The sequence below is a fragment of the Hyalella azteca genome, unplaced genomic scaffold, assembly GCF_000764305.2.
Source record: "Hyalella azteca isolate HAZT.00-mixed unplaced genomic scaffold, Hazt_2.0.2 contig13926, whole genome shotgun sequence".
Lineage (NCBI taxonomy): Eukaryota > Metazoa > Arthropoda > Malacostraca > Amphipoda > Hyalellidae > Hyalella > Hyalella azteca.
In genome coordinates, this window is record NW_025943831.1 from 173004 (window position 1) to 196410 (window position 23407).

At 37.1% G+C, this 23407-nt stretch overlaps 1 protein-coding gene across 1 annotated transcript; it reads left to right on the top strand.

Moving 5' to 3' along the window:
• The first annotated feature begins 462 nt into the window (after nt 1–462).
• Nucleotides 463–23089, top strand: LOC108679553 (facilitated trehalose transporter Tret1). Its single transcript, XM_018168197.2, has 8 exons — nt 463–851; nt 4925–5057; nt 6051–6257; nt 6573–6769; nt 7152–7302; nt 21795–21938; nt 22300–22403; nt 22710–23089. The coding sequence occupies exons 2-8, from the start codon at nt 4985–4987 to the stop codon at nt 22878–22880; spliced, it is 1047 nt and encodes a 348-aa protein (XP_018023686.1). The 5' UTR covers nt 463–851; nt 4925–4984; the 3' UTR covers nt 22881–23089.
• The last annotated feature ends 318 nt before the right edge of the window (nt 23090–23407 follow it).

Consider the following 23407-nt stretch of genomic DNA (forward strand, 5'->3'; position numbering starts at 1 on the left):
ACAGGCGAGTATTCTAAGACGTTTTCTTCAGTGAATTTTTGATCTTCAGTGGTTGAACACAATAATACTGCGTCTATTCAGAAAATCGCAATATATTATAAATTGTGATCTTTGTTCTTTCCTTTCGCGTAGCTGTGTGAATCCATGTAACCTCAGCATTATCAGGTGCATTCTAAAAACTTACTTTTCTAAAAAATCACCAATGCCGTTGGGACGTACTTTTATTATGGTCTTAATCATAACGACATAAAACCATAGATAAAACTTCTATACCTTGAAATGATGTTTTAGGTCACCGCAACGCAATCATTCTTAGAAGTGCAATTTGTAGAGCAATCTTTTATGAGAGCTTTTTTAGACTAAAGCTCTTACAATAACGTCTTTATAGTGAATTTTTTCTTCCTGACACGCACCAGCTTGCCTCGGAGGGCTGGCTGCTGGGGCGTCGTTCGGATTTTCATCGCCCACAATCTATCAAATAATTCATGTATACGACGAGACCTCAACCTTTGAAAGCGAACTAAGGGGAGCGACTTTAAATGATGCTATTGTCTTTTCTTATCAAGTGGAAGATTTATTGTACAGTGACGAGTTGGAAGTGGGCAAATCCACTGGCATCGCTTCAAGTTTAGGGACTTATAGAATTGGACGAAATGGAAGTTTGGAAGACGAAAGCATGCAATGGAATGCACGAGCTACCAACTCGATTCTAGTCAAGTGGCTGTGCCCCATGCCCTTTGTAGGGGCAATTCTTGGTGCGGTGATCTCGTGGCCTTTGCTGACCTACGTCGGGCGCCGAGGAAGCATCATGCTCACTCTGCTGCCCACCGCACTTGGTTGGCTCATAGTTGGTAATTATTACTTGTTAAGTCTCATTGATGAACATTAGCATGTACCACTCAGTTAAATTTTTGGACACTAGAATTATAGATAGTGAGCGGTTCATCACAGTTAGCATATACGGCTTAAATCACAGGTTACCGATCATTTACCTAAAATCTTACATCAAATATTAGCCATCAAAATTTGACCACTGTTCCCCGATCGAAACTTTATCGAACGCTCCCAATATTTTTTAGTCACTACCGTACGTAAATTTTTAGATACAATTTCTAAAGATCTTGCATGCCGAGGTTCAAGTAAAATTGGCTTTCAGAAACATTTATATTAATTAATGCTGACAGAGTTGCACAAACATATGAATATTAGATGAAAGTAAATTCGAGCACAGTAGTGGCAAGGCTTAGCCAACGGCTTGATCTACGCCCTACGGTGACTCCCTACGAAGAACGAAGTCAAATATAAATTCAATTAAATAAATTATTTCACGCCTAAATCAAATGAAAAGAAGCATTACATATCAATAAACAATAATCAAAAAACTTTTGAAAACACGAAAACGCATATACCGTATTAACAGATAACAGTAGAATATAAACACGACTCTAGAACATTATCCGTACCTCTGCAGTTGATGATTTACACACACAAATCCTTGCACGTAAGTCAAAGGCGATTCCGCATAGAATTTAATTGAACGCTGCTACGGGATCGTCATCACGCTCTCTTAATTCTAAATTCGACACGTCGGTTACTCTGATCTTTTCTTATTTAGTGGTCTCCCGATTATTCTGTCAAGATCCCTACACCATTTGTTATTCCCGATTATTCTGCCAAGATCCCTACACCATTCGTTATTTATATCCCAGGACTTAACCGAAGGCAAGTGTCACGATGGAATATGCTTCTTTGGAATTTATCATTCTTACTTACAGTATAATCCTGAATCTGGTAAGCTGATACAATACACTGTTAGTGTGTACATCATCAGTTCCATTCGTATGTTGTTCCAGAGCCATCGCCGCTTTTCGCACGAGCCATTTGTAGCCTCCCACGAGACTATTTAGAACCATGAGTAACTCTTTATGGAGCGACGTTCAGTCACCGTCAATCCATCGTCGAGATCAGCCGTGTGGTGGCGCAGTGCTCCGAATTTGCAGGTGTGGAACCGTGAACTCAGTTCATTTTGTGTGCATATTGACATTTTTTTTTAATTTTGAATTTATAGCGAACCTGAAATTGCGAACTCGTTCCGAATAATTTCAAATATGAATAGTAATGCTATATTCATATAGTAAATATAATATTAGATTCAAGTTTAATATCTGGTATTAATGCATGGTAAGTAATCTGTAATCAGATAAAAAATCTCCTTGGGATGAGGCGGTTATATTAGTTCAGTTATTATGAGTAATATATAAAAGACTCCAGGATCACAGAAGGAGTAGGTATGCGTCTCATTGAAAGAGCCGTTGAGAACTTGCCCAGATTCCCAGTCAATCAGGTATTGATCGATCGACGGAGATTGATGTGGTTCGATCAAGAATACTGATGCCGATTCCTGCTCGATCGACGAAGGCAAAACCCAATTTGGATGGGGACTGTAGGGGGCAAGGTCACGGGGCGCACCACCGATTAAAGAGGAGCATTCTATGCCGATTCGGTGAAGATCTTTGAAGTTTCTGCATCCGATAATTTGTTGAGTCGAATAATCTGCATCGAACGATCTTGGTAATCTTGGTACTTGTTTGGGACATAGCAGTCCCAGGCCACGACGGATCGCCGCCTCTGATTATCGTTCATCCGCCCTAATTTGGGCCACCTGATGTACGATGCTGTTGCTTGCTTCTCGCCGCTGGTAGTGTTGCAGGGGAGGTCGATCTGGGATTGTGCCCAGGAAAACGTCCAGTTGTCTCTTGAAGGTCTCCAGGGTGAACTCCCCCACTCTTAGATCCTTTGGTAGGACGTTGAACAGCCTCGGCCCTGCCACGGAAAGTGATCCTTCCCGCAGGCATTGAAATCTTTCTGCGGATCGGTTACGTAATGGGGGATCTTGCACAGTCTCCCCCTTCTCTCATTGTGATATGTCTCAATCCTGAAGGTCTCGCTCTCGAAGTTTGGCACCATTCCGGTTATCATTTTCCATGTGTACAGAATGACATACCTCTCCCGTCTCCTCTGCAGTGAGTACAGACCCAGGCGCCTCAACCTCTCCCAGTAGTTCAACTCTTCCATCCCTCTGATACTGGAAGTGAAGGTTCGCTGGACACCTTCCAGTTGCCGCACTGCGCCGAGTGTGAATGGGGTCCAGAGCTGGCAGCAGTATTCGAGAATTGGTATTACAAGGGCTCTAAAGAGTGTGATCATCGGTCATGCTTCTCTTGTTCTGAACGTCCGCTAGATCCACCCCATCTGACGCCAACCTCTTGCGGTTATTGCCGTTACGTGATCACCAAAATTGAACTGAGTATTCATCAACACTCCTAGATCACGAACAAGTTGTTTCTCTTCGATTTCCGAGTTTTCAGGCACAAGGTAGCGGTGCCCCATACCAGATCTTCCGCTACCTCTGTATCTCAGAACCTCAAACTTGGTCCCGTTGAACTGCATGTTGTTCACTTCGGCCCAGTCATATAATGCAGAGAGGTCTTCTTGCAACCTCTCGCAGTCCGTCCTGTCCGTTATGGTCATTAGTGTCCTGGTGTCGTCCAAAAGACCAAGAGAATGAAAGCAAATAGAGATCAGTAGCTGCCGAAAAATTATTTTCTACTTTTTAGTCCACATGAAAAACGTGGTCTTTAAAATTTTTTTATACATTTTATTACAGCGCAAAGTGCAGGTTGTTGACAGTCCTGGCAGTACCAGTGTACTGACTTCTTTTTACGAATAACCGAACAGTCAATCTTGCTTAACTTTGCACAATTGTTGCAGATGGTATCCCCGCAACGATCACAGGCCACTGCATGTAGCGTCATTGACGTTAAGCGATCCCAGCTTGCAAAATTTACAAATTTCTCCTCGCTCATTTTGCAATTTAATCTTCGAATTCGGTTTAACAGACTGGAGAAAAACACAAGTTAAAACTGAATCAAGTTGAGTAAAAATTGTAAAGTTTCCAAAGCGCTGTAAAAACTCGATTACAGACTTGAGAGTAAGTGGCTTTCAGTCAACGGCTGAAGAGGTGTTCAGGGTAGAGGAGGTGAGCTTGGCTATAAAACAAGGGCTCTATTGTTCTACTCTGGCGGGGCAGTGCTCGTTGCCCTCGCTTGGCTACCGTCGCTGACTCTAAATCGTATTATTTCAGATGGAAACACTTTTACTATAGGCTTTTTTTCTATTCGCACTCTCTTTTACTGACTTCACTGAAAATTCAGTCATTCACTGACACGGATCATAAAAAAAATGCAAAAAGAGTTCCGAAAACGGCACAGTAAAAGTTAAAATTTAAAAATCTGGGACCGCAAAAACACGAGCGTCCGCTCTCGACCACGGTTGAAACTTGACGCTGATACGTAAAACGTAATATATAGCAGCTTTGTGTTGATTAATAAAGTTCCGGGTTCTGGAAAGTATTTCAAAATTTAAATCAATTATATATTCGAAAGAAGTATTTTCCATCGTGACACTCGCTCTAGGCCAAGCCATGTATTAAGAATAACGAATAGTGTTCAAAACTTTACTGGCGACAGTTACTAAAAAATATTGGGAGCGCTTGGTATGGTTTCGATCTGGGGACAGTGGTCAAATTTTGATGACTAAGATTCGAGGTAAGATTGTGGGTAAATGATCGGTAACCAGTAATTTATGCAGTTTAGGCAAACTGTGATGATCTGATCACTATATATCCTACTGTCATTTCATATCATTCTTCTGACAGGGATGTTTCAACAAATATAATTCCTTCAGGTTATGCTCTACATTTGTATGAATATTCAAGTTACTAATTCGTAGGCGACAGTAAGGAATTCGTGGGGCACAATAATATAATTTTCAGAAATAATAAAAACTTTTCGGTGTGAAATATGGATCGGGAGCTTTTCTAAAACAATTATGTGAATCTCACTGGTGGACTGTCCATGCGCAGCATTCAGTCACAACTTTGCTACGCTGCTCGTCGGGCGCCTCCTAATTAACCGGGATATGCATGAGCTGGTACAACGTCTTCATCAACACCTACATCGGCGAGACCGCATCACCGGACATCCGAGGAAACTTAGGTTGATGGGGATAGTTTTGTCAATATAAACTGATAGCTTTGTTCATAATGACAACAAACAGAATATATTTGATAGTGTACACGGTTATAACATGTAAATGTTCTGAACAGATTATTGAAATGCCATAAAGACGCCTTGAAATTATTTTACCATACCATAAATGGTTTTAGTCGATGTGTCTTTTCAAATGATTTAAATATAACAACATTGAGCATTCTATATTGAAGCCATCATGTTTCCAGGCATCATCAAAATGATTTGAAGGCCCCAGGTGCTGTTTCGTCTAACCTGCAGAATATAGTATTAATGATTAATTTCAACTTTTATGAATGCTGAAGCTTGCTCCATGCTCATATCTCATCAAAATAAGACACAGTTGGTCCCTGCCTATGATACCTGTTTTTAACTTTTCTAGCAAAGCCATAACTTATTCAGTCTATATATGTAGGCTAATTGCAAATTTAAGAATTCAACTTTTATTCTCAAGTAAAGTAGTAAAAGTTTCGTAATATTAAATCGATTGTATTCTGTTTTCAGGTTTTATTAAACAATTTCGACAGGAGTTCATATTTTAAATGAATGCTGAAAGATAACAACAACGGGAAACACCCAATAAATTTTTTCGAGCAGTTTTACGGCTATGTTACACATGTTACACCGGCATCATAAAATTCCGTCCAGAAAATGCATTTCAATTGCAGCTCACTATTTTTAATTCATATGCAGATAAAACAATATTTTCCTCGGTTCCATGAATAAACTGGACACTTGTAAACAAGACACGTCGAGTTACATTTGCATTATATCAAAGTCAGATATTCATTGCTAAGTCATATACGCACATTTTATTTTGAATAAACCGCAGGGTAATACGTCAGATCAGATTAACTTGACATAAAACACAGATATAAGCATGTTTTCTTTAATTAAAACATAATTTCTATAATTTTTTAAGCTTTCGTATCATTACCTCATATTTGTCAATCAACGCAGGATCAAGCTTCCAAATATCATATGCGCTGGGAGTGGTGTACTCGTACGTCCTGGGAATGTGCCTGCCGTGGCAGCAACTCGCTTTGACGTGCCTGGGACCTCCTGTTGCGTGCACGCTGCTGCTTTCCTACTTTCCCGAGTCCCCGACTTTCCTTTTACTCAGAAATAGAACCAACCAGGCAAAAGCAGCGCTTCAAACATTCAGAGGTAAGTAACACCGATCAGTAAATTTGGCGCTACAGAAATTCCCATTTAGATAAACCCGACCAGGCAAATGCAGCGCTACACAAATTTAAATTTGAGATAAAACCGACCAGGCTAATACAGCGCTACAAAAAATCCCATGTAAGATAAAACCAACCAGGTAAAAGCAGCGCTTCGTAGATTGCGAAGCAATATTGTACAATAACTAAATGAATCGCAAAAATAGGGATTTTTTCTTTCTTGTGAGCTGCCAAGCCTGCAAATAATCTTCCCACACGAATATATTACTCGAAATTTGCCGCCGCTTCTCCTTTCAAGGCCGCAATGTTAACATAGAAGAAGAGTTTGGGAAGCTGCAGCAGTTAGTCCACTCGAACGCTACACAAGAATGGTCGTGGTCACTCATCACACAGGCAACTGTGTACAAGCCTCTGCTCATTGTCGGGTTGGCCTACCTCGCACGAGCGTCTTCAGGTGTAAATGGCATCGAGTCCCACAGCAGCCTTATTCTTAAGGTTAGAGCGCTGCAGCTATTCCATCGTGAGTGTTGAGTGATAATTTCTTGTCAACACCTTTTTTAACCTAGAACGATTATTCCCAAATGTCTTCTGACATAAAATGAAAATTTCTTGGACAAACTTGCTTTTTGAGAATACTGAACATTATTTAACGATTGAAACTTCATCTAGAGATGTGAATTTACGAGTTGGTCTGCGTTGGCAAAGTGTATAAATTTCAGGGAAAATTTGATGATGGAACTACGTGTTCGAGCGCGTGTGAAATGAGTCCAACCAATCTTGTGACTTTTTGTCGAATTATCACTGGAACACTGATAATTATCATTATCACTGGCAAGCATGTAGCGTGACTGTGGAACTATTAACGGTTATGCTGCAGGCGGCCAGAGGAGCGTTGCCAGACCAGCTTAGCGCGACGTTATTCATCGTGTTCTCCACCGTCTCCTGCTTCATCGTTAATTTTATAATCGACTCAGTCGGGAGGAAGCCGCTGCTGATCGCTTCTGCGTCTGGCGTTAGCATATGTCTAGGTGAGAGGTGCTGGCCATTTTCTCCCACATTTTCTTGATTTTTCGATAATTATTAAATTTGAACATGTCGAATGATAAATTTGCTTTCTTTTACCCAGTGCTATGTTGAACTCAATTTTTTTCTATTTAAACAACACGTTCTTCTCTAATCTTTTGATTTTTTATGTTTATTAAGAACATAGCATGGAAAAACCCGCCTATTAATGAATAGATTTTAGAGTGACAGTGTATAATGGCTGACATTGATAATAAGTAGGGTTAGGTATCTGATACATCTGACCGACCATGCAATGTAGTACCGAACATACAATGTATTGCAATTGATGTCTAGTTTAAACTGCTTGATTCCATCCAAATTTGAAATGGGGTGAAGGTAAATTCCAGTGAAGGTAATCTTCAGGAAGCCATGATTTTAGATTTGCCTATTAGCAAATAGCAAAAGGGGTGTATCATCACAATTTGCATAAACAGCTTAACAGGTTGCCGATCATTTACCCCGAATCTTACCCATCAAAATTAAAGAATTACTCTCGAATAAAACTTTATCATTTACCCAATCTTGACCATGAAAAATTTGAGCACTCTCTTACCACCATTTAGTCACAATCTCGACCATCAGTATAATGAGTAAACGACCATTTACCTTGACCGAGCACTCTTTAACCGAAAACTCAGTAAAGTTTGGAAACTATTCTTTACTAATAACACAGGACTTAACGTACAGCGAGGAAAATCCTGTGCGAGGAAATTTGTAAATGGGCTGATCTGACTTGAGCTGATCCCTCCACATGAAATCTATTCAAACTATTAACTATTCAAACTAACTATTCAAATCTATTCATTCAATCTATTCAATGTCTGTCTATTTAGTATCTAATTTAAATTTACTCCATCGTTAACATGGTACTCACCAGTAGCTAAAAGCGCTCTCAAATTAGCCTCCACAAAAACTCGCTCCATATCCAGAGCCGGTCTGGCAAAGGAAGTTATATCACAAATATCGAGAGTGCTCTAGAACAAATCCGTCCTCGAAAACCAGCTGATCTGTAATACATTAAGCGCTAATTTCCCGTCGAGTGAGGATATTTTAGAAGGTGGTCCCTACTTATTGATCTCGTACGGAAGTATCTACAGAGCAAATAAGCACACAATGAGCACGCTATTAAGGCAACAAATTAATACGCTGAAAAAAGCTAAGGAGGAAGTGAAGCTCATTGAGTGTTTGATTGATGAAGCTCTATCGAATAAAGAAAAATATGAAGAAATTCGAGATTGGATCATCAAAAATGCAATTGCAATTGCCAAACCGCTTAAACCGTACACGAAAAATCCTTTCAAGGTAGGGAAAAGAGTGAAGAGAAGGGGTATAGAAACGCCGGAAGAAACGAACGCATGGTTAATGAAGAACAAGATTGAGAATAAAATACCACCTCCTGATCAACCTGATAGTATGTGTAATGATTATGGTGAACTACTCAAATTTTTATCCAAAGCAGAGTACAGTAAAATCAGAAAAAATAGTTTCTTGAGATCTAAAATTGTGTTTGGGCATTTTTTGGATCGATTCTGTGAAAAACATCTGAATGAACAAATATGTGGAAGGACCAAAACATCCCTAAAAACTATTTTATCCGAGCAGTTTGATATAAGTATCTCACACGGCAATCGCCTCCGATGGCTAGGAAAGCTAGGCTACAAATATCGGAAACTCATGGACGTATCAATATCTTTGCATCAACTATTCAGGAAGCAAAAGCAGATAACTAACATCTTCAAAAATCATCCTGATTTAGCCGAACAATGGGAGTGAGACCGTCAACAGTGTTATGTAAGCAAGTGAGGTGAGGAGCACGTCAATGACAACCACTAACGGGACCTCCAATCCAATCAGCAATGCATTGCTGACTGCTGCACCGCCACTTCACCTGCTGTTGCATTCTTGATGACGAATGCAGCAGCATCGACTGTGGAAATTCATTTCAGTAAACTCACTGATTCATTACCATGCTTCATTTATCCCGAAAACAAAGTGACAGTCATGTTTAGGTGATCTTACTAGCTCGATCACGCCCACTCAGTTAAATGAGTTTCATGCAAGTGGGAAAAATCTTTTAACACAATGGATATGAAATACATGTTTGAAACAAAAATTAGCATCGCCTACTAATTCACTCAAAGACAAGATATGAAATACATGTTTGAAACAAAAATTAGCATCACCGTCTAATTCACTCAAAGACATCATCAGAAAACAGATTGAATTAGATCTGTCTAAATAAAATTAAGTAACTTTAAAAGCCATCTCTTTCAAGATGAAAAAATTCATTCCATTAAAGGAAGTCTTCGTATGGAGCGTTTACTTTCAAGAGATCGTGAGTAATATCAAAAATTCATAAACCAACGAATTTCGGGAATTCATAAGTAAAATTTTACATCTAGCGTTCTCGATGGCAGAGTGGCTAGCGACGCGTCTTGGTAGTCGCTACGCCAGGGTTCGATCCCACAAATATCATGAGGTTTTTGCAGGTCGTACGTCGGTGGGCGGTGACATAGGAAGATCCACGGGTCGTATACGTGGGAGGCGCTGTGGGGCGGTGATTACCGAGGCGCGCACCGCGAGCAACTCATGGAAATCGAGGGTATGGCGTGTGCCAATTGACGACTACGCTGCCAGCGCATAGTAGTCGCCAATTGACGACTACTATGCGCACACCGCGCCTAGAATGAAAGATACTTTCCATAGAAAGTTGAATGCATAATAGTCTGAAAGCGCAGTTAACTTCCGCAAAGTCGGAGCTTGAATTACTTCACTGAATCATTATAATAATTCAATCATAATATCATATGAGCAAATAAATGTATTACAATAACAGAAATTGTTCAATGTGTTTTTATTTTTTCTATATAAAATGAGAGTTGATAAATCATCTAATGCAAGTCATGCGAAAATCACACCTTAAGTACCAAAACCCTTTGGATAATTTTTTTAAGGAAAATGGGAGTTGATAAATCATCGAATGTAAGTCATGTGAAAAAAACACACATTGAATACTAAAACCCTTTGGATTAATTTTTTAAGTAAAATGAATGCAAGTATTGTCAGCGAGAACCATTGTAAAGTTTATAACACAGTAGTTTAAAACTTAAAGAAACATATTGAAACTCAGAGGCATCGGAAAGCAATTAAAAATTCGATCATATCAAATGAATACTTTAATTCAAAGATAGAATGTGTAATTTGCAATAGCGAAGTTCAAAACTTAAAAAGCAAACAAATGAGTATAGAAAACATTTAAATGATAGCATATTAGCAATTCTTTCTTTCATTGTAATCTTTGAAATTTAGAAGTGGATGCTATTGGAGTACATGAAGGCTCAAATGTTTATTTTAAAAATAAATTTGAATGCATGCGAGGTGATATTAAGAAGGCTGTTCATGATGAATGCGCAGAACATATTTATCACGATATAAGAACGATCGATCCGAAGTTATTTCTCAAGAATATAATATCTGAAGTTATCCAAGTAATTAGGCAGTCAAAATTCGATACTATTAAATTCCAGCTGAATTTGTAAGTAGAGTTTTATAAATTCAAATTAGGCAGCGAGAAAACCTATAATACCGCTTCGGTAAATTCATACAGGTTTATATAACTTAGAAGGATTCAAATAAATTTAAATACAATTAAAGGACTTGAAGATAATCTGATACATAGAATCGATGAATTTACGAATAACTCTTCTGGATGTTAAGTTGTTAAACTTCACAATAAAAATCGTTGAATATAAACTTTAAGAGGTTATAGCTTAATTGATTTACCTGAAAAACTGAGAAATCCAAAATATATGTTAATAAGCATTAAAAACCAAGATAACATGTGCTTTAAGTGAACGGTCACGCACCATTTCTGCAAAGATGAAAAAATTGTAACAGAATAACGAAAATATTAAAGAAGAAAGCTGAAGAGTTGGATTTCGTAGACATCAATTTCCCTATAAAAATTAACCACATCGATAAATTTGAAAATAATAATAATATATCTATAAATGCATATGGCTTGAATTATTGTTTGGAGCTATGCCCACTTCGAATAACAAAAACCAAAAATAATGATGTGGTTTCATTATTGGTATTCACAAATGAGAATGGATGTCATTATATCTTGATAAAGTCTTTAAGTCTATTTATTAATAAGGCGAGTCATAAAACAAAATATGTCTGTCCATACTGCCTGCATGCATTCATACGCGAGGACCTACTTGAAAAACATAGAGATGATTGCTCTGTTCACACACCCGTCAAATATGTTTTTTGTGATGAGAAACTAAAATACAAAGCCTTTCAAAAGACTATCAAGCATCCAATTGTGATTTACGCTGATTTTGAATCGACTTTGGTGGGTATTGATTCATGTCAACCAGACCCCAAGTCGAATTATACTCTGAATATTCAAAAGCATGAGCCTAATAGTTTCTGTTGCTATACTAAATGCGAGGATGATAGGTACTCAAAGTTGGAGTTATGTAATGGCGAAGATGCATCGGAAAAATTCGTAGAATATCTAGAAGCAGAAACAAAACGTATATATGAATTATTAAATCAATATCCAAGATTATCAAACCAGATCAGCCGCTATACTTTTTTATTTATTTTTTCTTTTTCTCTCTTCTTCTTCTTTCCACGCATTTCCTACTGCGCACAGCAATCCCCCAGTTGTGGCCTTTTCCTGTGTGTATCATTAGTGCTTAAAACAATCATACATTAGTTTTACCTAGCCAAAAAACCCAACCTAACCTAACCGAAGTAAACACAGCCTGAAATATACTAACCAAACCTGACCTAACTTAATTTTACCCTACCTAACCTTACCTAACCCAACCCAACCTAACCTAACTTAACCTAACCTAACCAATTCTAGCCTAACCTAACGTTGCCTAGACTAACTTTGCCTTACCTAACTTAATCAAACCTAACCTAACCACCCTTTCTCATGTTCGCCATAGGAACTCGTTCCTGACTTGAACCTAACCTCAGCCAATGACGTATATTTTACGACGTTTTTAATTTTCTACCTGTACTATTTTGATACCGTGCATGATTGTGGCCTCTATCAAAGTAAACAGTGCAAAAAGGTTAGATACGTAGTCGACCGTTGCAAAAAACACAGCTTCAAAACTACTCAAGCTACCAGTTTCTCAACTTAGTAGTCGCATTTACGAGCGCTGCCTACTCCTACACGCCGGTGGTCATCGTACGTCGTAATAACGGCTTGAGCGAAATTCTAGTTGAGGTCTTGTTTGACGGGTGATATCGAGGGAACGCCAGGGCCCCAAGCTCAACACTCGGGGCCAATAAAAGGTAATTTTTGTTTACTTTTCATTGTTATTCGCGTAAATTTACTTCAATCCTGGTCGTTACCGAGTTAAAAGACCTTTAAAAAGCTAAAATTCGCAGTTCGGGCACGCAGGACAAATACATGGCACGGAGCAATATTAATGTTTCACGAAAACCGTTTTCTACAGAACTTTAGAAATTTTTTCTTTCGCATTATTAATTCTAAAGAACTGAAGCAGGTAACCATGTAAGAATGATCTCTTTAAGGTGAAAATAAGTTACCTAAATAATTGCTCAAAAAGTGAAAAAAAATCCAATTTTTGGTCTTTTTTAATCAAGTTTCTTGAAGAAATAATTTTTTGAAACTAAGTGATATACACAGCAATTAGCGCAATTTTATGCTCTGTTGATATTAACTTTCAGAAAGCTTCCAAAATATGCGCAGCTCGCACAATAATCTTAAGAGTAAAGACGTTGAACACGTTCAGGCAAGCTCTCGAAGTTACGCGATCTCGATGAAAATTTTGTCAATTCTTGTCCTCCTTGAAAAATCATATCTCGAGTTCTATTAAAGCTAGGATCATGAAACAGGGTCCAAATTAAAGGCAAAGACTTTAATTTTTTAATTAAAGGCTTTATTATCAAAGTTGATGAAAAAATCTACAAAATTTTTCCGTGGAGTTGTGAAGAAAAAGTGAAAAAGTTGGTAAAAATTTGATCAAGGTTTGGCTCACAACGTTGTGAGTTTTCATTTTTTCGGCAATATGTTATAACCATATAGTGTATCTCGTCGAGACGCTTAGAGAATATGTCGTCAGAATTTCAAAAATCCTTACGGTTTGGCCGTGAGAGTTGAAAAGCCACCGAAAAATGGCTGAAAAAATTTTTCAGGGTGAATTTTGACCCCCAATTTGGAGATGAAGTTTTGACCTGACAAAAAATCGTTTGAAATCCCAAACACACTCCAATCTTTAACCTTTCTTTTGAAATCAAGCGCATTGATCTGAGTTTGCAACTTTTCGAGCTGTGATCGTTTCCGAAACCTCGTTTTAGGTCATTTTTTTACCAAATTTCCTCTTTTTCGAGGGACTATGGGGTGGAGGGAGTGGAAATTTCGGAAATCCGACAAGAAGGTTTGGTACACAAAATATGCCAATTAAAATATGTACGGGTGTGTGCCAATTTTCATGAGATTCTATCCTGTGAGCTCCTGGGAAAAATGCTCGAGTGAAATCTTTGACCTCAAACTCCCCTGTACGTGATTATAAAGCAGCAGCATATCAATGGTGGAGAGTATAAGTATAGCGTCCGCTTCGCTGGCTGTAGGCACACAGAAAGTGAGCCGCTCCTGCCGAATGAAAAATATCATGAACACAGAAAGCTACAGTTTTCTAGTTTTCTAAACTCATGAAGAGTTTACTAAAGAAAACTATAAGGTTGGAGACAACAACCACCTAATGGGAGACTATAGAGGTCCAGCGCATCTAAAATGCAATTTTAAAATTAAAAAATCTAATTTTATTCCAGTGTTTATGCATAACTTATCCAATTATGATTCACATCTGTTTATTAAAGAACTAGGTAAAGTGTCTGGTAAAATAAATGCTATACCAGAAACGGATCAAAAATACATAAGTTTCACACAGACCATCAAAGTCGGAACGTATATAGATAAGAAAACTGGGAGAGAGCGAGACATAACAAGAGACTTAAGATTCTTAGACACTTTCAGATTCATGTCCTCATCGTTGGATGTAATATAAAAAAATTTATCAGAGCATGTGGAGTTGAAAAGTCATTTCCCTAATAATGAGCAGTTTAAATTGATACAAAACAAAGGTATATATCCATACGATTATATGGATACCTATGATAAAATTAATTCAATTAGTTTACATAGGGGGTGAATTCTATAGCAAATTAAATGATAAGCATATATCTGATAAAGAATATGGACATGCTAAAGAGGTTTGGGATGTATTCAAATGCAATTTAAAGACTATCATAATCTCTATCTCAAAGTTGATACCTTGTTATTAAGTGAGGTGTTTGAGAACTTTGGAAATACCTGTTTGAAAACATACATACTAGACCCAGCCCATTATTTCACAGCTCCTGGTCTATTCTTTGATGCTCTATTAAAAGTTACTGAGATAGAATTAGACTTGCTGAACGATCCTGATATGATACTATTCATTGAGAAAGGCATTAGAGGTGGTGTTTCAATGATTTCTTCAAAATATGCTAAAGCAAATAATAAATATATCCCTGAAAGTTATGATCCTCAAAAATAGAGTAATTATATATCATACATGGACGCAAATAATTTATATGGTTGGGCAATGCCACAAAGCCTACCATCAGTAAACTTTAGATGGTTGAAAGAAAATGAACCATTCAAAGATAATAAAGGCTACATTTTCGAAGTTGACTTCAGTTATCCAGAAGACTTACATGACAATCATAAAGATTTACCTCCAGCTCCAGAAAATATTAAAATAGCGGATGTTCATAAGTTAGTACCTCATCTTGTTAAGCATGAAAAATATGTAATCCATAACAGTAATTTGAAGCAGTATGAGAAACTTGAATTGAAACTGGAGAAAATCCATAGAATATTAGAATTCGATGAAAGTCCATGGATGAAGCCGTACATAGATCTGAACACGAAAAAGCGGCGACAAGCGACATCTGATTTCAATAAAGATTTCTTCAAGTTAATAAATAATTCAGTATTCGGTAAAAAAACGATGGAGAATATCAGAAACCGAATCGAAGTTAATTTGGTTAAGACTAAACAAGAATTGAGAAGATTCGTTAATAAACCTAATTTCAAAGGATTCAAAATATTCTCGGGAAACCTGGCATATGCAAAAACAAAAGCTTAAGTTTGATAAACCTATTTATGTAGGAATGAGCATACTAGATATAAGCAAGACATTGATGTATGACTTTCATTACAACTTCATTAGAGAAAATTATGGTGTTAGAGCAAAGCTATTGTTCAGTGATACTGATTCACTTTGTTGCAAAATCCAAACCAATGACTTATATGAAGATATGACGGATAATCACGACTTATTTGGTACATCGAATTATCCTAAAGACCATTTCCTATATTACAATCAGAACAAAAAAGTAGTCGGTAACATGAAAGATGAAACTAGCAGCAATCCCATAGAAGAATTTGTAGGTCTTCGAGCAAAGCTGTATTGTTATCGAACAAAGTGTTCTGTAGCTAAGAGAGCTAAATGTATAAAGAGAAATGTTATTGAAAGGAATACAACTATGGAAGAATATAAGAGAGCATTGAATAATGAGACTATATATAAAACAATGTATAATATCCAAAGTGATAATCCTGAATTGTATACGAAAGAGATCAATAAAATTGCTCTGAATGGTGATGATGATAAAAGACATATAATAGCAGACGGTATTAATACACTGGCATTAAAACACTGTAATGCAAGATGATAGTAGTCTTTATAAAATAATCTAATAAAAATTATAGTCTACAATAAAAGAACATTAATAAACTATCCTGAGCTACTCCCAACTGATAATATCAAAAAAACTGCGTTGGAACACATCCATGCGGCAACATTTCTTCTCGCTTCGAGTCACCGACATGTGGAACAGCCTCCCTGATAGCAAAAACAGACTAGATGAAGCTATGCAGGAGCATATGTTCAGTATTAAAATGACTAGCAAATTACGGACCAGGCAATAAGTCCAACAGCTATCCCAATCAATCGTCAGTTATGGGAAGATCGGATTCCAAAGGCCGGATCCCTTGTGACTCAAGTTACGAAAAGTTCAAGAATCAGCAACAGGCCATGGGCCTATTTATTCAATGCCGACACTTCTATTCTATTCTATTCTATTCTTTTCTATTCTATTCTATTCTATTTCTTCTATTCTATTCTAGTTAATATTTAAACCAGCTGAAATAATTTCTTCGTAATGAAAAAAACTGGGAGCGGCATTTTTAACACGATGTCGAGGAAATTTCCACTACCAGAAATGCATTCAAAATTACCCTTCAACATTCAATCTGAGCAAGTTCCCAACGGTTCTTTCAATTATAAGCATACCTACTCCTTCTGTGGCTCTGGCACTAAGGTGGAAAAAAGACTGAGTGAAGGTTATTAGGGAGTTAATTCGTTGGATAGAGCTTGTAGAAAGCATGATATATTCTACAGTGCGCATTCAATAACTGAAGACAGAAACAAGTCCGATGATATCCTAGTAAAGAAAGCGGCTGAAATTGCAATAGATTCAAATGAGCCTGAATATGTTAAAACTGATGCTAAGTTAGCTAATGCTATAATGGCTGGAAAAAGTTACGTAGGTCTTGGAGTACCAAAAAACGTAAAAGTCCACTCACAGAAGTGAGTGGAAAATTTTTAAATCAATTATATTACGATCCTAAAACCGGCTACGTGGGGACAAATGAACTTATTCATAGAAGTGGTTCATCTCGAAAGCAAGTCACAAATTGATTGGAGTCACAGGACCCCTACACTCTACATAAACCAGTAAAATATAATTTCACCACAAGAAGAGTTAAAGTAACAAAGATTGATGATCAATGGCAGGCAGATTTAGTTGACATGCAGAAGTATACAAATAAAGGTAAAAACTACATGCTAACCGTGATTGACATCTTTAGCACACATGCATGGGCAGTTCCTATACATAGAATAAAATACTTAAAAATACTTTTTAAAAAAACACGTTTTTCTTGTAGACTAAAAAGTAGAAAATAAATTTTGGCTCGCCCCAAAAAACGCGGGTCGGGCTGTACGTTCAACATCAAATTTCCAAAATTCGTGTGTTGTGTGCTTTTCGCTTTAATCATAAATCTGCCCGACACACGTTTTTTGGGGCGAGCCAAAATTTATTTTCTACTTCTTAGTCTACAAGAAAAACGTGTTTTTTAAAAAAGTATTTTTAAGTATTTTATTTTCTCCTTTTTAGTCCGTTGCTGCACGGACTAAAAAGCATGACTAGACGTACGTATCGATGATACGCAGCGTCAGCGCCTGCTCGTCTATAACGTCAGCGCCCGCACGTCATACTATGTATATACTATATATATATACTTTACTCGATTAAGCTAATTTAGGTCTCTAATTGCAAGTTTTAATGATTGTATCTGAAATTGTTAGGCGAAAATAGCCTGCATGCCGAATTTCAGATCTCTAGAGCAATCAGAAGTGGGCTAATTTTTGTTGTCAATTTTAGCAGCAAACAAACAAACGCGAAGCTAAGCTAAGAAAAACGTTTTAAAAACTGGTGAAGAAATTAAAACCTCTTTCCAAAAGCTTTTCAATGAACGAATTCCCTGAAAAATTCAAACAGACAAGGGTCTAGAATTCATTAACAAGCCAACACATGAGTTATTCAAAAAGTTTAAAATTCAATGGTTTGCCTCTGAAAATGAAACTAAAGCTCAAGTTGATAGATTTAATCGAAATCTCAAGACAAAAATGTGGAAATATTTCACGTATGCCAAGACAAAAAAGTGGGTAGATATTTTACCAGATTTAGTTGATAATTATATTAATATTTATCATTGATCAATAAAAATGACTCCTCGTGAAGCTTCAATGGAGCAGATCAGTAAAATAGTCTATGCAAAAAAGATTATGACTGTTGTAAGAAGGCCTAAATTAGAGATTGGAGATCGTGTCAGAATTAGTAGAAAACGTAAGGATTTTAATAAAGGATATCTCCCTAATTTCACACGTGAGTTATTTATCATCTCTAAACTATTAGAAACGAAACCTGTAAGTTATAAGTTGAAAGATATGAATGGGGAGGAAGTAATAGGGAGTTTATATGGAGAAGAATTATCAAAATATAGCAGCGATATTTTTGAAATTGATAACATTTTGAAATAGTAAAGGGAAATTGTTAGTTAAATGGAAGGGAAATGATGACCCATCGTGGCTCCCAGTAGCTGAACTTACATCAAGTTGACATTAAGTTAAACACACATTAAGTTCAAAATGAACACACATTGAGTTCAAAATAAACTGACATTGAGTCCTAGTTAATTGAGATATTTTAATTAATAAAATAGCGATAATTGATGTAAAAACAAAACAGGACTTGATAAAATTAAAGCGAGAGTTGAAAAAACAATTCACACAATAAAAATTTATGGAACAAGATTTATACAATGATGCTAAAAAAGGATATAAGCCTCTAATCGAACCTCTTACCAAAATGGTGGTAGAAACTAAGCAGACAAGGTTAGCTCTGAAAGATTCTCCCAGGGAATCATTAACAATCAAACCTGCTGAGAGATTGGCATTAGACCCTCCAGACTCAAAAGGACCCGACTCAAAAGGACTAGTTGGTTCAATAGCTAAAACATTTTTTAAATCTAGCCTTCAAGCCTGGATCTGAATATGACAACGCTTATGGCATAAAATTTGATGGAAAAATTTAATTCTAGGCGATATAATTGCCAGCATCCAAGGTAATGATTTAGGGATTGGTAATAAAATTTATGAGGGAACTGTTGGGTTATGGGAGCTGCTAACAAAGCTAAAGCCAAAAAACTATGAGGAAAAAGATGCTGCAAATTACCTTGGAATTTTGAGAGAGACTAAGCCTCATGCCAAGCCGGATGGGACAATAAAAGCAAACAAAGGGGATAAATACAGCAAATTCATCAAACCACTTCATGAAGCAACACAGAAGGAAAAGGTCCGTCATGAAGTTGCTAGAATTGTTAGAGCTGCAAGTCCCGCATCGTCTAGGGATCAAACTCCGGAATCAAGACCGGATACTGATTTAGATGTTTCAGGATCAGGAATAATAGTTACACCTTCTAACGTTAATGAGATTGCAGCAAGATATCACTTATTATTTGGCTCTCTGAATGCTGGAAACACAGGAGTCTTTAATGAATTGCAGGCACTCACTCATGAACTTTATAAACGACATTATTAAATGATCGTGATGTTAACTATTGAATGACTTTTGTTTAGGGGAGCGTCTGGGTCCAAAATCGAAATTTTGGCTTTTCCGGTTTTTAGTCTCATCTTAAAGCTTACATTCTAAGCTATCCAACGGTACCAAAACCATCTCTGTACGTTGATTTATGCGTTCAGGGCAGATCATGAAATGGAGGGAGGTGGGGGAGTTCTTTAACAAATTAGATAGGGGAAATTAGCCGCCGAGCACTATAAATAGACTGCCTGCTAGAGCTGAGCTTCAGTAGCCCGATTGGTGTCCTACGGGGTGGTGTGCTAGCAGTGGCTCCCACCATCCTTGACAGGAATCAAGCTCCAGTAACGCTTAGTTTCGTAGCCTTGCTACATTGAGTGGCTATTCCTATGCGAGCGGGACTTTGTCGCGCTGTCCTGAAAAGTTAAATTTTTGTCACGGCAAACCTATCTCCTCCTAGAGTTTTGAAGCTACAGCAATGGGAGATATACCATTCGATTTGTAATTAAAATATCTATCGATTCGTCGTAGCTTTTTTCGAATTTCGTTATAGTTTTGAAAATATTTTGAAAAAAGGGGCGGAAATTGGAAAAAAGCGAAAATTTCTCGAAAATTTTGGGAAAAATGCTCCCACATCCACAAATATTCGAAATTCGAAAAAAATCTACGACGAATCGATAGATATGGTCCTTACGCATCGAATGATATGCGTCTCGATGTTATAGCTTTAAAATCCTATAGCTTTAAAATCCTCCTACGGTACCCCTTTTGGGCCGTTTTCTAAGAATTTCACGTTTTCTCTAATTTTTTTCGAAAAATTTTCACGAACAAAAAAGTCTTCGAATTCTGTTTTACATATTTGTACCATGTTTCAAAACGATCCGTCTGTAAACAAAAAAGTTTTTTCTCCACCCAGAAGCTCCCCTCAAGAAAATGGAATCTCAGAGCATAGTTTTTACCTGTCTTGTATTTCCTTCTCCAAGTTTGAGTTGTCTCATAATTGGAAAATCGAAATGTGGAAAAACGTCATTGCTACTGAAGTTGCTGTTGGAGAACTTTATTGATTTCAACAATCTTTTCCTGTATATCAAGTCAACTCAAGCCTGAATATAAGTTGTTGAAGAACGATTTCGATAAGGGGTATAAGAAATCTGAAATCATTTATTTATTTTCTGACTGCAATGGTAATATTGATTAATATCCTGAAAACCTACCTAAAAGAATATTTTGAGAATACTGCTTCTGTACCTGATCCCAGTGATATAGATCCAAGGAAGAAGAATTTGTTCATTTTTGATGATATTGCTACGGAAAAGAATCAAAATCTTGCTGATAGTTTTTATACCCATGGAAGACATTATAACTGTAGTTCAATTTACTTATCCCGAAACTATCACATACTACCAAGAAAAACCATTTGAACGAATTCAAATTTATTAATTTTATTCGGGTTCATCGATATGAAGAATATACATAATGATACATTGCTTGTGATATGCCCTTTGCAGAGTTTCAATAACTGTGTAGTGAAAAGTATAAAGCACCTTATAGTGTTGTGTTGATCAATAAATATGAGCACCGCGGTTCTGGAAAGTATTTAAAAAATTTAAATCTTTATATATCCCACAAAAGTATTTTTCAGGCAACCGCTCTAGGTTAAGCCCCGAGTTTTCGGTTAAAGAGTGCTCGGTCAGGGTAAATGGTCGTTAACTCATGATACTGACGGTCGAGATTGTGACTAAATGGTCGTAAGACAGTTTTCAAATTTTTGATGGTCAAGATTGAGTAAATGATCAAGTTTAATTCGGGAGTAATTGGTTAATTTTGATGGGTAAGATTCGGGATAAATGATCGGTAACCTGTTAAGCTGTTTATGCAAATTGTGACGGTACACCCCTTTTGCTATCTACTCCTATTAATTCGCAGTTAGCTAAGATGATTAGTTAAAATTTATCATAATATATGATATCAACCTAAGAGTCATTTCAAAAAGCTTTAAATTGAATTTTCCAGTGCAGATAACCAGCACTGAAAATTAACTGATTATTGGTAGTTAGTATTCAACTTGCAATTAACTGGAGCGATGCACATCTGGATGTGCATCATCCTGATAGTATCAGGATGGAGAGATGCTATTTCCATCCTGATAGTCAAGCTTATAATGTTGAAAATAATATTTATTCCTGCACAGGAAGCTTGGCGCTCTACTTGTACATCTTGGAGAAGGCTGGCGAGCAGGCTGTGAAGATCGTATCCTGGCTACCGCTACTCTGCCTCACGGTCTACGGCGTGGCCTACAACATCGGCTACGGCTGCGTGACTGGTGTTCTCTTAGGTGAGCTCACTGAATGAAAATTGTTGGTTACATTATTTTCCGGCTAGTGAAAAATCACTTCTAAGTCAATTAATTTGCATATCTTCAACTAATCAAATATTTAAAGCTGCAGAAAAATATTTTTGGGACTTTGACATTTTTGCTAAGTGAATGATAACTTTTCATTGTCATCTGATTGGACTAATTAGTCGTGACGATTTTTTCCCGTAGTGACCCATTTTTTAGCTGCTATAAAAAACTTTGATACACATACCGTGTGTATTACAAGTGAAATGGTCGGAATATTTTTAAAATCCCACTATTATAACTTCCTTATTTCAGTAGTAGGTTTCAACCCTTAGAATAACTGATATTTTTCCAGGGGAAATGTTACCGCCATGGTTCAAGGAACGAGCCGGTGCGATAACGATGCTCACTACAAATACCATGCACCTGTTGATGGTCATTTTGTTCAGCCAAAAAGAGGTGACATTTCAAAGGAATTAATTTTAATTATTGATATTATTTGTTAATAATTTAGTGTAGCGAATATTTAATTGACGATGTCACTTACATATCCAGAAAGGACTTAATCAAAACGCAAAATATGTAATTTGTTTAGTTTATCTCCGGGTACAAGATTTTCCTCTAGCAGGTTATAATTTTAAAAGCTAATATCAAGGCAAACTTATTTCAGTCAGACTATATTCACTGCCAGATCATAAGCTATTTTCATATGTTTGATATATTCACTATCATAACGTGGTCCATCACATGCGCACTCATTTTCAGGACTCGCTTGAATCCTACGGCTTATTTTTAGCGCTGGCTGCTCTCAACACTGCCGCAGCAATACTGATTGCGTTGTTCGTCAAAGAAACAAAAGGGAAAACACTGCAAGAAATATCAGAGCTTTTCGAAAAGCGTCCAAAACTTATTGAATACGGAAGTATTGACCGTTGACTCCAATTCGCCATCCTCCTTCATCAAAACTTCCCACGAGCGACAAAACTTGGACCCATACATATCGCTTTTGCAATATTCGTTGCTTGTTGTGTGATTTTCTGTGGCTTACTCAGCTATTTCTTGGACATAAATCTATCGTACAGTGCCATGCTGTAATTCAAGTTACGTTTTTTAGGCCACTGTAATAAATTAAGAAGTGATTTCAGTTTTCATTGCAAATTAAAATATTTTATTCATATAAGGTTTTCTTCGTCTGCAACTAAGTTTACGTTAAATACTGTCATGGATAATTCTCCCTTCATTCCTTATCGGAATCGTTTATAGGTGTCAGGATTACATGCGAGAGTTTGAGCTGATATAAAGCCGCTGTTAAACATACTGCTTTTTTTTAAATAAATTTATCGTTTTATATGCAAATCAGTCCGACAGTTGAATGGCGTGGTGTGAAGCTATTCTTGACCTCGTTAACCTCAATTATTAAAAATCCTATGTATTCAGTCAAATGTAGTTCATGGAAATTGTAT